The following is a 17,563-nucleotide window of genomic DNA, read 5'->3' as shown; positions in this document are numbered from 1 at the left end:
AAATCGATTAATCACGATTAACCACATCAAACATAAAATTATTTGTTTACATAATATGTGGATGTACAGTATATTATTATATTTATATATTGTATATACACACAGACACATATATAATATATATAAATACAATAATATATATACACACACATTATGTAAACAAATAATTTTATGTTTGATGTGATTAATCGATTTGACAGCACTAATTATATTATAATAATAGAATAGAATAGAATAGAAATCAGCCAATCAAGAAATCACTGTTGTATAATATCCCAATAGTTAATACATGAATTAACATTAACTAACAATGAGCAATACATTGGTTACAGTATTTATTAAACTTTGTTAATGAAATTAGCATTAACTGACATTAAGAAATGCTTTAGGAGTATTTTTTCATCGTCAGTTCATGTTAACCAATGTCGTTAACTAATGTTAACAAATGGAACCTTAGTGAAAAGTGCTACCAACATAACATACTGTATATCCATGATTTATTCGGCATTGAGTCTTTTGGGATGCAAGTCTTTTTTGGGATGCAAAAGCTCTGAGTGTCTCTTTGTTTGAAGCTCACTTAAATCCAACTTTCAAAGTTTCAAAGGACAACCCGTAGTTAAAGACACAAAGTATCAGGGTCTCCTCGGAGCGAGACGCGTCCTCAGAACTCCCGCCTCAGCAAGTGTCAAACCCCAGTGTACCCCACATTAACAAGGAGAGGGAATTAGAGACCACTTAAACGCTGTGTCAGGGAATTCTACCAACAGCTTAGGGGGCAAATTTAATTTAACAGTTCACCAAGTCCTGGCCTCCGTGCTGTGATAAAGGAATCTAATTGAGCCACCCAATGGAAAAATCCTCACCTGAGGTTCAAACAGAGGACTCGTGTGGGGGTTCAAACAGGTGAAGGGTGTTTGAGAGAGGAGGACGGACGAATAGAAGTCCCGCCAAAGCTGATTAGTTGGTTTCTGATTGTTGACATCACCTGTCAGTGCGAGTTAAATCTGTCTCCTGGGGACCGTTGGGCTGGCATGGCTGGAGGACACAGCTTGTGCGAGTTTATTCTTAGACGCGTCTCTCAGCCAGCAGGGTTTCCAGCGGATGTCTAAAGAGAGGCCGTCTATAGCGGCCTGTCATTTTTGATTCAGTGGGCATGAATGAAAATATGAAATATTGATCGGGTGGAAGACTAGACAACCACTCTGGCCATAAAAGGGTCTTGATCTCCGTTTTGGATGATGTCGATGTAAATTAACCGAAGGGGCAAGTGTTTTTGGTGTTGATGTTGGAGATTTTTTGTGGTTCTTAATCATTGCGGTCATCATTTACACACCCTCATGTCGTTCCAAACCTGTGTGACTTAGAAAATTAGCGAATTCTCGATGAGTCTGAACCAATGAGATGTGATTTTCATACCCATGATGTAAACAAAACCAGCATGTTGCTAACCACTCGTAATATTGCCTTCCGTGAATAATCACAACACCCCGTGCGGTGCATTGTGATGTCATGAAAGCATCCATCCTCTGAAAACATGAAAAATACATTTCAAATTTTCAAGCTGTTCATTCAATATTTTGTCAATATGTGCTTGTTTTGTAAGTTGATAGTGAGTGTTCAGCCGGTGGCTAATGCTTTAAATGCACTGCGGTCGGCTAATCTTCTCAGAGCAATTGACGTGGAGCATTTTGCTCAACTTATTAATGACTACTTCAGTGATGATGTGCCACCACCAAAACAAGATGGTCCGTGGACATTAATGTTGCAAATCTTGAACAATATTTGGGCATGGACACAATATGAAATTGTCATGACTGTAATAAAATGAACTTTGCTACTATAGTTGTGTTGATCACTATTAATCTGGCCACACATCCATGCAAGAAAAATGTCTTTTTTATATTTTGTTATTATTGATATTTTGTTGGATGATTCTGCTACATGGATTGCTCCATGTGTAGCCCTTAACCACACTTCTCAGACTGACTGCTAAGCAGAAAAGGTTGAACATATATTTTCCCTATAGATATAGGTTTGGACTTGGTGTGTGCCAAATTTGGTGTTATTACCATGGATTTTAAGGTATGTTTGCTAGGTGATTTTGTTTTGGAACCTTCAGAAAACTTTTCAAAATTGGCTTTACTGACTCTATCGAAATCCAACAAATCCTAGATAATTTTAAAGGTTTTTCAATGGAGAAAATTTGCTCATTCTGACTCATTTTGCCAGCAAAGGTCACAAATATGTCCTGATTAGCTTTTTTTGGAGTGGAGTGAGAGATGTGAGGGACACACCTCGGCTCTTTATATGTCCTGAACCTTTATATGTCCTGAACCTGAGCTCTTGAACACGACTGCCCGCTAACAAAACAGCTCCTTTTTATACATTTAGCAAAAGTCTAAAGTATATATCAATATATCAATATATATATATATCTGTAAGGGTAATAGCTTTCTGTCCCCTGCCCAATAATGTAGCATTGTTTATTAAATGATCAACATGGACTTATCTTGCTCTCTCTGTTAAAGCTCATAACGCTCACAGGAGTGATTCGGAGGCTTAGATTGACCTTTCAGTCCAATTGCTATCTGGTATTTATGCTCTGAAATGTTGCCTCTGTACTCTTCTAAATTGCTTTGTTCTTTCGGTTCCAAGGCCAAGTAATTCAGCCCTCTTCAGCCCTCTTCATCCCTTCCTCACACCGAAGCAATTTAGCCGAGAGCGAGGCAGATTCTCCCAACACTATAATTGCTGTTTCTATTGAAACACCAAACCTTATTACTCTTCTCTAAATTACCACCCAATCGCCCCACTGTATTGGACTTTAAACATCTCACACGAAGAGAAAAACATGTGATCCACTGCTTCATCATAGCAAACAATGCAATCATTTGCTCCTGTTAACAAAACAAGTCTACTACACTAATATTGCGTAGACGTTTTTCCTGAAAAGGGTTCGTACATATTAATGCATGTTTTCATGAATCTTTTACGTGCGTTGCTATGCACTTTGCTTGTATGCCATTTAGGAGAACTGTTAAATCGAAAGGCTTTAATGTTTCATTTCATACCAGGAAATGAAGATCTGGGAAATTGTCATTGTACTACTTTGAAGACATTTTAAATGCAATAGGAAATGTACAATTGTTTATCGTTAAACAGGATGGATTTCGTGATGCTCAGTGAAATGATAAGTCTTCAACAAGCCAATTAAATGTTGATGTAGCAAACACTGTGAACCTGACGGGAAGTCTCTGAGAGCGACCCGCACAAACTCCCTGAGACATCCGCTATAGCGTAATCAGCTTGTCTCTTCCATATGCCTGTTTCCATCAGGAGAGCATCCTGAGGCCCTTCCCAACATCTGCTACAAGCTTCTCTATCCACATTTTCAGCTTGTTTCTTTCTTTTTTAAAACATTCAGACAAAAACAAAACTTTTTTATTTATGACAACCCTGTGTTATTTCAAAATGACTCTTTCTACAGCACAGGATTTTAATCAGATGCAGAAGCCTCTAAGTGCCATCTGAAATTTTCTTCTAGAATGATCATTTTTATCAAGCTCGTATATTTAAGTTCAGTAATTTCACTTAAATGGCAATGAAAATGACCCATTTCATATAAATTTCAGATGGCACTTAGAGGCTTTTGCATCTGAACTCTTCAAATATAAATATGATATATAATTTAAATAGAATATATAAGGTTACACTTTATTTTATAGTTTATTTGTTTCAGCGTAATTATACATTTAAGTACTGAGTAGTAATAATTAACTGCGTGTACTATAGGCCGGCTCGCAAGCTGCGACAAAGAAGGAGACAACACGTTGGATAATGATCAAAAGGAATAACATTTATTAAAGTAAGAATAATTAAATCAGCTCCAACACAGGTGTAACTCCTCAGTCATCAATGACGTCACTCACCCTAACTCCATCCTGCAAACCAAACAAAGGAAAAACATGAACACCCACAAATATAACTCATACTGGGTTCATAACAAAAGGATTAGAGTTTGTTTAAGGGTTGGTTGCATGCATGTTATTATGTGTAATTTATAGTTATTCAATTAAAATTCAAAAAACGTCATTATCTATCAACCAGTGACATGTAACTACATGTAACGTGTAACAAGGACATATAGGCCTGGTTTCACAGACAGGGTTTAGATTAAGCCAGGACTAAGCCTTAGTTAAATTAAGATATTTAAGTAGCATTTATTACTTGCTATTATTCACATGCTACTGAAAAAACTACTTTTCCACTGAAATCGGGTTGTTTGGAAGTAGTGGGTCAGTATCTTAACTCCTCCCCTTCTCCCTTTCTCTGGTCTCTCTCTTTCCATTGTAAATAGTACTAGATGGACGTCAGTAATCAGGTGTCTTCATCAGAGACATGTTGCAGATAACACACATTCACCAATCATTCTGACTTTCAGCAGTTTTGGCACTGTGTCATTTGATGTTGCAGCAGCACAAGCCATTCCACCTGTTCCTTTCCTCAAATGTGTTCGTCTCTGATTGTCCATTGTTCGGTGACTTGAATTGGTCGTTCCATCATACTTTTATATTTTTTTAAGTTTCATTTTCAAATGTTCTTTCTCGTCAGATTGAACAAGACTATCATTGATTGCCCAGGCCCGGAAGAAACGCATCTCTAAATTGCAATCAGCTTTTTTTAACAATCCCTACGAACTGATTGCATTCCAAAAAATAAATAAATAAATAAATAAATCATGCAGGTTTTCCTGTCAGCTGCTACAGTTATAATGTATTCTGATGTGATCTCATTTTGTCTAGTCCTTTTTGTTTCTGCCCTTGATGAAAAGATCCTTCCTGCATTTTTCACAGATAACACTCTCTGCTGGTGACAGATAAGAAATAGAGCAAACCATGATGTTCTTGAGAATTATGTTGATTGCTACCGTTAGACATCCTCCACTCAAACAACATCTGGCCGGTCTGTCTCACTTCTAGTATGAATGATGGCTTGCTGCACATCTGAATGTTAAGAATTTGGGGTTTCTGAAGCATTTTTTATTTTGAAAAGTACACACTATAGTCAAATTACAATTTGAACAATATTTGTGCAAATCCATACCAGTTTTTTGCTCTTTTTTAAAATCTAATGAGACAAATTGCAGCCTGTCACTAATGTAACAAGTGCAATGCTGTACTTGGTGAGTTTACTACATTACAAGAACCTTAGGGAGCTGGTTATGTGATGAAAACGTCAAAATGTAGCTTGCTCTAAAAGTTGTTGGTGTTTTACTTTCACTAGTGTTCGTTTCAGCTGGAAACTGCAGGGAATTGCATGTATAGGTACGAGTTTTGCAAAAATTTAGGTACAGGCGTCTTTTTCCAATGAGCTTATGTTGGAAGGAATGGAAGTCAGTTAAACGTAAAATCGGTGAAATGAGACAGAAACCGGTTTTAGGGTAATTTTAGCAAAAGAAGCAATACAGATACCACTCAGATACCATTGTTGTCAGATATTGCAGGTCATGTGATCTGAAGTATGTTATTGAAACATAATTTTGTCAGAAAATAGATATGAGATGTATTTGTATTAGTAATAGGCACTTTTGACTCTTTTGTTTTGATTGGGTGGAATCAAACTGGCCAAGTCACATAATTTCAGAAAATTGAAGTCATCGAAATTTCAGTGGTTTGACACTAGAGGCTGTTGATCTCAAGGTAAACCCTTAACCCTGAAATGCATGAATGTTTTGCCAATCATTATTACATATTCAGGTCTTTAGCGACCCGGATCTATATCTAACACGGATGGATCTCTGCCTGTCGCGAATATAAAACTCTCCTGATATTAGAGTAATAATTACAGAAGAATAAAATAAAGCATATTTTGTTTACTTTCGGAGCTTGGAAGGGTTCAGTTTGGTATGTTTTATGCCATCATCACTGTCCTCGTCAGAGCTCATTTCCCAGTATATTCAGCATCTGGCTCATATTCGCCATCTCAAAGATATTCTCAAAACTATCGTTTTCAACTTCTTCAAAATCAGTATTTTGATCACTGACAGCTTCTTCATCAGATCCAGCATCAAGTGACAGAGACACTTTTATTTGATTGCGTTCAGTACTTGCTCTGCAGTAAATCACTGAGCCATTTCAAGCTTTGCTGATGATTCTTCCTATTCTTTTGTTTTCTGCCTCAGTAACTATGAATGAAACGTCACTTTATCATTGTGTATCTGTCACTTTTTTTGTGTGTTATATTGTTTATAATGAATTGATTAAGGAATACTAAGAAGGTTGATGTGTAACTTTAAAAAATGAATGAGGAGGAGGGTAGTGAATGACGTCCCGGGCCACTAAAGACCTGAGGTATGCTTTTAAGGGTTAACTACTCTCAAGCGGTTTGTCCTGGTATGTGTCTTAAACGCTACAGAGCTATTGGTTCAATTGATTCAGAGTTTCAAAAAGCTCAGTTTCTCCCATCACTATTTTGTATGGCCTATTGTCTACATATAAAATGGCTGCCAGCCAAGTGAACCCTCATATCTTTGCAAACCTGAATGGCTTTCTTTCTTTTTCTGTGAAACATAAAGGAGATATTTTGAAGAATGTTGGTAACCAAGCGGTTTTGGTTACCATTGACCTCAATTGTATGACAATTCTTCAAAACATTTTTAATGTTCCACAGAAGAAAGAACGTCGTACAGGTTAGGAAGACATCAGGGTGAGTAAATGATTAAAGAATTTTCATTTTTGGGTGAACTATCCCTATAAGGAGACTTTGGAGAGACTGTAAATAGCCTAAAATGTTGCACATACAGATATTAGTTAAAGTACTGTAGTTTCTTTTCATTAGATTTGACTTTTTTCCCCCCCTGTACTTTCTGGTATTAAATGAAACTCTTATACATGCTCCCTTGGGATTGTGGACAAATAAAAGTATCTGAAAATAAAGGTTATTTATTGGCATCAATGATTCCATGAAGAACCTTTAAAATCCATACAGTCTTTCCATAGCAAAAAAGGTTCTTTATAGTGGAAAAGGGTTCTTTAGATTAATGTTCTTCGCACTAAAAAAATTGCTCTTTTGAGTACTATTCACTGAAAGGTTCTTCAATTGCCATTTTATTTTTAAGAGTGTACCTTTAGTAACAGCCTTCACATCTGAAATGTGCACGATACATGGTTATATATGGGGGTGTTTTTAAGGCTTTGAATATCTCCCTGATAAAATGCACATTAGTTGGGAGAACATGGAGGTCCAGAGGGATCTTATAGATGAGATGGTAAACGAAGGTATTTGAGATAGTGAGTAAATGTCTAACAACAGAGGTTCTGTGATGCACATCCCTTCTCTACATGTTATTTCCTGCAATCACATGAATAATTTATGCTCTTTTTCATTCTCCGGTCTCTTTTCTCTCTTTACAGCTTCCTTCGGCAACATTTCTTAGCTCACTATCCTTTTGGCAGCTCTCTCGTCTTCCCGGCGGATACAAGAGGCCTTGTTCCTGCTACAGACAGACAGTCAGAGAGAGAGAGAGAGAGAGAGAGAGAGAGAGAATCTGCCTGGCGGTTGAGCTGTAGAGGAGACTGTTAACTCCACACCAATTTAACAGACAGGACCATCTTTTTATGCAAAACTGGATGGGGTTTCAAAGACTCAAAAGGACAAAGTCGGACTCTAAACCTGTAATATAGTGATAAGATTCAAGTCTCACGTCATCTCTACAAAACCTAGACTACCAAGCAGAGCTCTGTCAGACAAGAGTAAGGACTTGGATTGGATCAAGACCTCTCAAGTTGTTGATCTCAGATCCAAATCTCAGATCATGTTAAGGGAGCAACACCTCTTGATTCCATGAGGTTTAAAGTGTACAGTTGTCTGATAGCGCTGCTCTTTTGACCCAGCATCACTTGCTCAGAATGGACGTAGATGCAGTGCTGAATAAATCCTGTTTCTACAAGTGTGGGAACAACAGACAATTCCTCCTCCTACCTCTCACAATAGATTGTATCATTCCATTTGCAGATGTAAGAAAGAGAATTACATGTAGAATAGGGCATGAAGTTTGATTATCCAACATTTCCCCATTCCTGACTTCTACACAACAGACTAAAGGGATGTTCACACTGACAAAAACAATGATAACATGATCTGAAACTGGATATTAATGGCAATTTGTTTAAAAATGAACATTGAATGTTAATTATATCAGATGTGCACACTTAAAAACCAACCACCATTTTTATTTCCTTCTCAGGATGTTCTTTTGCTTTCAATGTTGTTCCTGCTGTTACCTTCATGAATGCACTAAGTTATATTTTTGATTTCAGTGTCATGTTGAAATCTTGCACACAATGTAGATGTTCAGGTTTTCTCCTAATATATCAAAGAATCCGAATATGAATATACCTTTACTCTAGGAGTTACAGTATGTGTCTAGATCATTGTCACTCATAGAAGTCCCAGTTGTCCTCCTTTACAAAGCAATAATGTAAGGCGCTGCCACATGTCTGCATGGCTAGACCTGTTTTTAGAGTAGCTACCTTACAATCAGAATCTTTAGGTCTGCAACATCCTCTACGCAATCAAATGCTTCTAGATTCTAGCTCAATTTGGTGTCTCGTTCCAAGATAAAGCAATTCGTAACTCTGCAAGTATATTCAGTTTTTTTTTTTTCAGGTGAACTATTGTAATGACAGAGCAGTAGATTGAAGAGAACACCAAATAGTTGTTGGGTTTCATTAGATCGGTCACTGGGGTATTTAACCATGTTGGTTTTTGTTGGTTCAGTATGAACATGGCAGTTGTGTTTCCCAACATACTAAATCCAAAAGTCAACTTTAAATGATTGAAATGTAGCTGGCTGTGTGAACTAGCCTTTTGAGTAATGAGGTTTGTTATCATCAAGAACGCAAGAAGGCATGTTAAGTATTTTCTATATTTCCTTTGGTATGATAAATGACCTTTTTTGGAGAGAATAAACTGTAATTCTTTCCATTTTGTGATTTTGCCATTAGTTTGGTAAAATCCTGAATGCTCCACTGAACTTCACTGTGATGCAGTAGCATGTTTGTTTAGGAGGCTCGAATGTTTGTCTGTGTTTAGAGAACAGGGCTGAGTTACAGTAAAATCTCATTTTCACAAAGCACCAGTCATTGTTCAATGCCTTTTCACAATGTACCCAAAGCTGACGGAAATCTGGCCAGTTGTCACAAACCAGTTCAGTTCATCCAGGTTAAAAGTGTTTATGTGGGACTGACAGGCCGGAATTCTCTCTGAAATTGATTTGACATAATAAAAGATGGTTCTCCGGAGTGTTTTGCTGATTCCTGCATCCTGACACACAAGCATTTTTTCTCTCCAGACAAGCAATGGGTTTCTTTTCAATCTTGTTATGCAAAAATGAGGGAAATTGACATCGGTTATGTAATGACCTGCTACCAACATGATTATACAAGACATGGTGTGGCAAAGACAGATGTATATGTGTGTTTTGGAATAAAGTTTTAAAAAATAAAGATTTTTCATATGGAAATTTTCTCTTTCACAATTGATTGAAACAATTATAACATGGTCATCCAAATGCAAAGGTAACTGTGTTAAATATATTTAAAAAAATAAATATGCATCTAAACATAAATCTTAAATATAAATGTATACTACTGTTCAAAATTTTAAAACATGTTTTTGAAGTCTCTTATGCTCACCAAGGCTACATTTCTTCGATCAAACAATTAATTGTCTGATTTCATCTGTTTTCCATCTTTTGTCTTAGTTTGAGTTTTCCTTTGTTTGTGGTCATGGTTTTTGATTTGGCCTCATGTGCTTTAATCCCCATTTGTTTCAGCTTATGGTTGGTTCTCGTCTATTATGTTGGGATGCTTTATCTCCTGCTCTTTCATGGTCTCCAGTGTGTTTTTTGTTATGGTCTTTTGTAAATAAAATTGACTGTGTCAAATAGATACTGCTTCTACTCTCCCTTCCTGCAACCAACCGTGACAGAGAAACTGAACCAATTTGATGGATCTAGCAGCAGGATGGATCCTCCATCTCTCACAGGGGGATTGCTTCCTCGAGGATCACACTCAGAGATTCTTAGATCTGGCTCACCTCATTCGTTACCCTGACGACAGCCTCTGTGTTTTCTCAATGCCCAGACGAAAACTCGCCTGCCTGGAGATGGTCCTCGCAGGACGCTTTGTGAGTATGTGGAATGGGTGCTTTTTCACTGTGGATCCCCCTCCACCGTTTGTGAGAGAGTCCTGCCCAAGCTCCTTTATCTCCGCTGGTCCCGCCCAACAGCCAAGCTCCTTTGTCTCTGCTGGTCCCGCCCAACAGCTAAGCTCCTTCGTCTCCGGTCCCGCCCAGCAGCCAAGCTTCTTCATCTCCGCTGGTCCCGCCCAACAGCCAAGCTCCTTCGTCTCCGGTCCCGCCGAGCAGCCAAGCTTCTTCATCTCCGCTGGTCCCGCCCAACAGCCAAGCTCCTTCGTCTCCGGTCCCGCCGAGCAGCCAAGCTCCTTCATCTCTGCTGGTCCCGCCCAACAGTCAAGCTCCTTTGTCTCTGCTGGTCCCGCCCAACAGCCAAGCTCCTTCGTCTCCGGTCCCGCCCAGCAGCCAAGCTCCTTCGTCTCCGCTGGTCCCACCCAACAGTCAAGCTGCTTTGTCTTTGCTGGGCCCGCCCAACAGTCAAGCTCCTTTGTCTCCGCTGGTCCCGCCCAGCAGCCAAGCTCTTTCATCTCCGCTGGTCCCACCCAACAGCCAAGCTCCTTCGTCTCCGCTGGTCCCGCCCAACAGCCAAGCTCCTTCGTCTCCGCTGGTCCCACCCAACAGCCAAGCTCCTTCGTCTCTGCCGGTCCCGCCCAACAGCCAAGCTCCTTCGTATCCGCTGGTCCCGCCCAACAGCCAAGCTCCTTCGTTGCCGCTGGTCCCACCCAGCAGCCAAGCTCCTTCGTCTCCGGTGGTCCCGCCCAGTAGCCAAGCTCCAAACTCCTTTGTCTCCGTTGGTCCCACCCAACAGTCAATCTCCTTTGTCTCTGCTGGTACCGACCAACAGCCAAGATCCTTTGTCTCCTCCTTAATCACTGCTCCTCGTTCCCTTTGCTCCACCGTGGCTGGTCATTCCTATGGTCCCTCGTCCCACCATCACCACCTTGGTCCATCATCCCCTTGGCTCCACCTCGGACTTCCAGGCCTGTGGCTACGTCTGGTTCCTCTAGTCCTGCAGCTCCACCGGGCTCCTCCATCTCTTTGGCGGCTCTGTTGTCCTCGCTCCCACCGGTGTTGCCTCGGGCTTTCCAAGCCCCAGCTCCGCCTTGGTCTTCGGATATCCTGGCTCCTCCTGCGGCGTCACCCTGTCCCTCTGTCCCTCCGGCTTCGCCTGGTTCTCCAGCCTCTCTGACTCTGACTCGTTTGCCCTTTTCCCTGACTCCGCTCTGCTCATCACCACCCAGAGCTCAGCTGTGGGCAGCCGTTCCTCCGGCATCATCAGGGAGAGCCATAGCGTCCATTCAGAGTCTCCTTGGACTTTTCTCCTTGCACCCCTATGGACTTGTGTTACCGTTTAGCCCTCCTTCCCACCCACAGAGTTTTTGGTAACCCTCTCCCCTCCACTTTGGTGATGTTTTTGTTTATGGTGCCAGGAGGTGCCTACTGGGAAAGGGTGTAAATGTCAGGTTTTATCTGTGTTTTCAGTTTTCCTTTGTTTGATGTCATAGTTTTTGATGTGCCCTCATGTGCTACACCTGTGTCTAGTTAATTATGTCATTATGTTCTGTGTATTTAATCCATGTTTGTTTCAATTCATGGTCTTGTCTCATCTGTATTATGTTGGGTTGCTTTATCTCCTGATCTCTCCTGGTCTCAAGTGTTTGTTTTCTTTTGTAAATAAAAGTGACTGCTGCAAATAGATCCTGCTTCTTCTCTCCCTTCCTGCAACCAGCCGTGACAGTAATATTTTGAAATATTATAAAAATATTTATAATGTGATTATTATACATATTATAATATAAATGACAAATATTCCAGTTTTCTGTTTGAATACATTTTAAAATGTAATTTATTCCAGTAATGGCACAGCATTATCAATGTCACATGATCCTTCAGAAATCATTCTAATATGCAGATTTTCTGCTCAAGAAAAATTTCATGTAATAAATGTTAAAAACAGTTGTGCTGCTTAATATTTTTGAGGAAACCATTAAGGACAATTAGTCCTTAAATTTGAATGAATCATTGAATCATTCACTCAAATTCTTTTTCAGTAACAACTTAATATAACACTGCATGCACCAAAACAGAAAAAGCTGATCTTCACCATCAGAGATTTTACCAGTCCTGCAGTGCACCGGTTTCCCATCTCTCTCTCACATCCACAGGTGTTCTGTCCGCTTCTGCTGAGCAGAATCTCTTCGCACCAGTGCAGCGCAGGCTGAGATGGAGGGGAGTTAGTCGGCATGCTATTTTATTCATGAGGGTCCTCTGAGCCGTGTGTCTGAATACCTCAAGCTTCTCCTGGTCACACTACAGGAAGCTGATTCACTTCAGCAGGCCCACAGTCAAAAAGTATACATGCCAAGGGTAAAAATATTTATTTTAGCTTAACTATATCTCAAACCTATTGTCTTTCTTGTTGCCAACTTTTGTCTTTTTCACCCTCTCAAAACCAAGTGAGCTGCCTTGGTGGGTTAAATTAATACAACTCAAATGAATTATTTATCCTGACTAAATCAGCCAGAGTAGGCTACACTGGGTACATCTACATGTGAAAATATTTTTTTGCAGTGACACCATGTTTTAAGCAGGACATACAATATATATCACATATAATAAAAACTGACTGAAGCTACATAAGGTCATATTAAACACTCCCCTTCTTTTGTGTTTCAGTTAGCCTTCGCTTAGCAAGCTAACTGCTTAGCCCACTAGCTTAACATGATTTATGCATTGAAACCTGGCTATGATGCCCAAAAACACTGTTTAGTTAGGCAGCCCACTAGGTTTTGAAAGACAGCCATTCTTTATGATCTTCCTGAAACTCCTCCACATTCCTTTAATCACCAGTTTATTTCCCACTGTGTGCATCTGGCCCACATCCATTATTTCTCCCCTTCTCATTTTCATGTTTTGAAACCACTTCTAAAGCCTCTCGAAATCATTCAATACTCAAAAGAGCTGTTCGGTTTGTAAGCTAAAACGTGTAACAAAATTTCCATTTTCAAGCAATAGTTCCCTTATGAGTTTTCAATGGGTTTTTAGAATAAATTACACATATTCATACCTCAAATGTGAAGTTGCTGACGTAAGGACTCAATACTTGACGAATTGGACACAATGCTTATGTATCAGTTTGTTAGCAACTTATCCATATCCTTTCACAGAATTAGCCTTCCATGTTGTCTGGAAGCCTGTTTCTGTCACAGGAAAAAAGTTTCTTTATTTGTCACAATTTTGAGAAACATCTCTTTGAGTTAATGGTAGGGTAGGCAATTTTTTTGGTTGTTTTCATTGTTCCTCCTGAACCAAAACAGTGAGCCTATGTTCACGCCATGTCGTAACTACCATAGTTACAAGATGGCAACGCATGGCGTTCTTCCCGGAGCTGTTCACGTCCCGATTTTTGCGTTTCTATGTCAGCGCTATCAACGCCGAAATTAATCTGGTTGTTCAAGTAAGAGCTCTGTAAGTTGTTTACGTTCATTATTATTGTAATATTATGTGCTTTGAGACATGAGGAAATTTAACACCGTCTCTCATGACACTTTGCAAACTCTGCTGTACATGTTCATGTGCTTTGGAGGAGGCGTGGCTTTGGAGACGCTCTGAAGGGAGGGTGGATCTCATGCTTTCAAAGCTAGCATGCTATTGCTAGCCTGTCAAAATTGCCTACCCTACCTTTAAAGTCAGAATTGTGAACTTATATCGTGCAATTCAGACTTTCTCAGAATTGTGAGTTTATAAAACACATTTCTGACTGTTTCTTGCAATTTTGACTTAGTTAGTTAAAGTTAACCGTTAGTTAGTTTTCAAATCAGACTTTTTTTTGGAATTCTGAATTTATAACTTTCCAGTCTGACCTTTTCTTGCAATTTGAGTGTGGCCTATATCTCGAAATTCAGACTTTTTTTTTTTAATTCTGAGTTTACCGTTTGTCTCTTTTAAAGGAGAACTCCGGTCAATTTTAACATTGAGCTCATTTTTTTGTACATTTGGAGTTCTGTCAGTACAGAGAACAACGACAAAAATCGGTGTTGCCTACACCGTGTTATCCTCGTTTTAAAATTTGCACCCTGTTGACTTCAATGGGGCAAGTTTTAAACCTGCTTTTAGGCTCTTAACATCCTTGATGTGTCATTACAAGTGCACAGGTCATGTGAGTGATTCCTTCAGAGTGAACGCGGGTGAATCTGACTGCAGTAGATGTGAAAGAAATATATAAAAAATTATGTTTATTCAGCCAGCGCACATTTACATCCTGTTTTCGGTCGAAGCCCATAGTAATCGATTGTCGAGTTCACGCGCATAGGTTTAGTACCTATGATCACGCGCGTGAACTCGACAATCGCTGGCTGGCTGAATAAACATCATTTTTATTAATATCTTTCACATCTACTGCAGTCAGATTTACTCGCGTTCACTCCGGAGGAATCACTCACATGACCTGTGCACTTGTAATGACACATCAAGGATGTTAAGAGGCTAAAAGCAGGTTTAAAACTTGCCCCATTGAAGTCAACAGGGTGCAAATTTTAAAACGAGGATAACACGGTGTAGGCAACACTGATTTTTGTCGTTGTTCTCTGTACTGACAGCACTCCAAATGTACAAAAAAATTAGCTCAATGTTAAAATTGACCGGAGTTCTCCTTTAAGGGGAACCTAATTTTGTTGATGAAAGGATCTGTATCACAAAATGTATACATTTTTTTGAGAAATATTTTGGTACATTCCTTTTGGTATTCATATTAATGAATGAAATCACATATGCATTTTGTGATCCAGACAGACTCTAACATTCATGAAATAAAGCAGATCACCTGGCCCGGATTGGTCATTGGGCGCATCAGAAGAAATCCCAGTGGCCTATAATGACTGATTTGGCCTTTTCCCACATGTTTCATTTATTTAATTACTTAATTAATTCGACATTCAATATTAAATTGATAATAAATCATGAATCTGTAGACTTGCAGCAATAGGATAACTTTCAATCTTCACATATTCAAATTTACCTCTTTGGTGATAAATCTAAGAACCAATGAAGGATTTCTTCTCTTTCAGTGAGAGGGACTTCAGGTTTATGAATCCAAAGAAATTCTTGTGTGTATAATAAGTATAAGTTTTGAATGTTCTAGACTTAAAAGCTGTTTTATGGCATCAGAGGACATTTGCCAATTTTCACATTTGCCATCCACATAAACACACCACAATACAAACTTCTTAGGCCATTTCTCCACAAATTATCTCTCTTTCACCACCTGTTCCCTTTTCCCCTGCAGGGAATATTGTCAGCCCGACGTCCTGAGTAACTGTGCAGTTCTGCGACAGAGAACAGACCAGTGCGTCAGGCACGCACCTTTGTGTCTCTGAGTGTCACTTGTGGAAGCAGCTGTCACACAAACAGATAATTAAAGAGCGGTCGATCTCCACCGCCACCTTGAGAGGCAATTACCACACAACATGGAATATTGCAGCCGCATAATTATCTGTGCATTTGGAACACGGACACACACAAATGTGCACATTATAAGCAGCCCGTGACATTATGTGACAGTATCTGACAGCGCTGGGGCTCGGGGGTTATGCCTCATTGGCTGCCACATGGCTTAACCAATCAAATGCTGACAGTACAGAGGGCAGTTTGAGCCGTGGGACACTGTCCAGAGGGTACTTTGTCTGAAAATATTTTGCCTCCGAAATGCAGCAATACAGTGTGTGTAGCCTTCAAGTCATGTCCGAATTAATGATTGTATATGAGTTGCACATGGCACCACCACAGCACATCAGTGTCGTGATTATCAGGACTAATGACAAGAAAATGAAAAGTATAGCACTTTATTTCACATGTACATAATATAATAATTGCAATATCTGTGTGTAATAAAGGTACTATCCCGGAACCCACCCCTAAACCTAACCTTTACCCATTCCTCATATTACCCAGTGCTTTCTTAGGCAAGTACATGTAAGTGCACGTACTGTAAAATAAAGTGCAACCAAAAGGAAAAATGGGTCCCGCTTTATATTAAGCGTATTTAACTAATGCACTGACATTTAAATTAATCATTTAAGACAATGCACTTATTGTGTACACGTTTTTACATACTTATATTTGAAAAATACCTGCATGTAATTAATTAATTCCGTAATTACAGCAATAATGTAATTACATAATTACAATAATTACAATAATTACATCAATAATTTCACTCTTAAACCAACGCGTTCCACTAAACCTGTCCCCATCCTACACATATCCCACTTCAAGTGTTTCGCAATACAACATCAACACAATAAGTACACTGGACCGAATTATTATTATTTTAAATTAAGTGCATAATATTTAAAGACACCTAATATAAAGTGTGACTGAAAAAATCTCATGAACATTAAAACATATGTGCCAGGTTCTTAGAAATGTACTCGATGTTTGTTTTCATGTTCACTTTTATACCATTTTTGAGAAAAGTTTCAGTTTAATGACTTGTGATGCAACGATAAAGGGAAACATAGTAACGTGTTTCTCTTCTTTTCTGCTCACTAATTACACCTTAAATCTTCCTGTTTTTTCATCAGGAAGTGAAAAGAGAGCAGCATAAATCCATGTTAAGGATAGGCTACTTTAAAAAGGCATGTAATATGATTTTCTGCAGGAAAAACATGTTTGAACCAGCTTTTAGCAGGTTTAAGCTGGTCTATATGGTGTCCCAGCTTGGCCAAGCTGGTGTTCAAGTGGTTTAGCTGGTCAGCCACCATCCAAATCCTCCATAAAACCAGCAGTCAAACCCCCGGATCAGCAGGGTCTACGTACAAATGCTCTGTGCTATTTTAGCAAGGCTTTCCGTATGTTCTCTTTCATTATTCACAACACCGTCTGTGACGAGGCAAATTCAGAACTAGTCAGGCGCAGCGTGGACGCATATGTATCTCTGTCAGTGAGCTTGTGACAGCAGCATTTATTTGAGATCCCTGAACTGCTCCGCTATTGTGATATATGACTGCACTCTCCCCTGGGTTCTGTGCATGTTGTGCTCCACAGAACACATGTTACACACTCCATCTATAAGATCTGTGTGATCGATCATCACTGTATCTCACACACACACACACACACACACACCTACACCTCTCCCCTGCAGCCACTGGGCCGTGACTCATGATGGTAAACTGACCAGTAAGTGTTGAGAAATCTGCTTAATGGTGTTCAAGATCTATGACACAATTCTGCTTTATCAGCAACACACAAATCTATATATCAGCAGATTTATGCTCTATTCAACCATAATCATTAATTTCAGCTGCATTATATGATGGGAAAACGGAGATAAAGAGAAAGAGAGAAGTGTGGATTGTAACACGGT

General features: G+C 39.4%; 1 protein-coding gene across 2 annotated transcripts in view; it reads left to right on the top strand.

Annotated features, from left to right (window-relative positions):
• The window catches only part of samd10b (sterile alpha motif domain containing 10b), a 68,824-nt gene extending 59,328 nt beyond the window's left edge, over nucleotides 1–9,496 (top strand). Inside the window, exon 5 of one of the 2 annotated variants that reach the window (XM_084428977.1) lies at nucleotides 7,413–9,496. In XM_084428977.1, coding sequence (XP_084285103.1) covers nucleotides 7,413–7,435 — 23 coding nt within the window. In that variant the 3' untranslated portion in view covers nucleotides 7,436–9,496. The remainder of the gene's footprint in view (nucleotides 1–7,412) is intronic. The other variant, XM_084428978.1, reaches the window with a different exon arrangement.
• The last annotated feature ends 8,067 nt before the right edge of the window (nucleotides 9,497–17,563 follow it).

The sequence above is a fragment of the Rutilus rutilus genome (assembly GCF_951802725.1).
Source record: "Rutilus rutilus genome assembly, chromosome: 13".
Classification (NCBI taxonomy): Eukaryota; Metazoa; Chordata; class Actinopteri; order Cypriniformes; family Leuciscidae; genus Rutilus; species Rutilus rutilus.
This window is presented reverse-complemented; position numbering and strand designations above follow the sequence as displayed.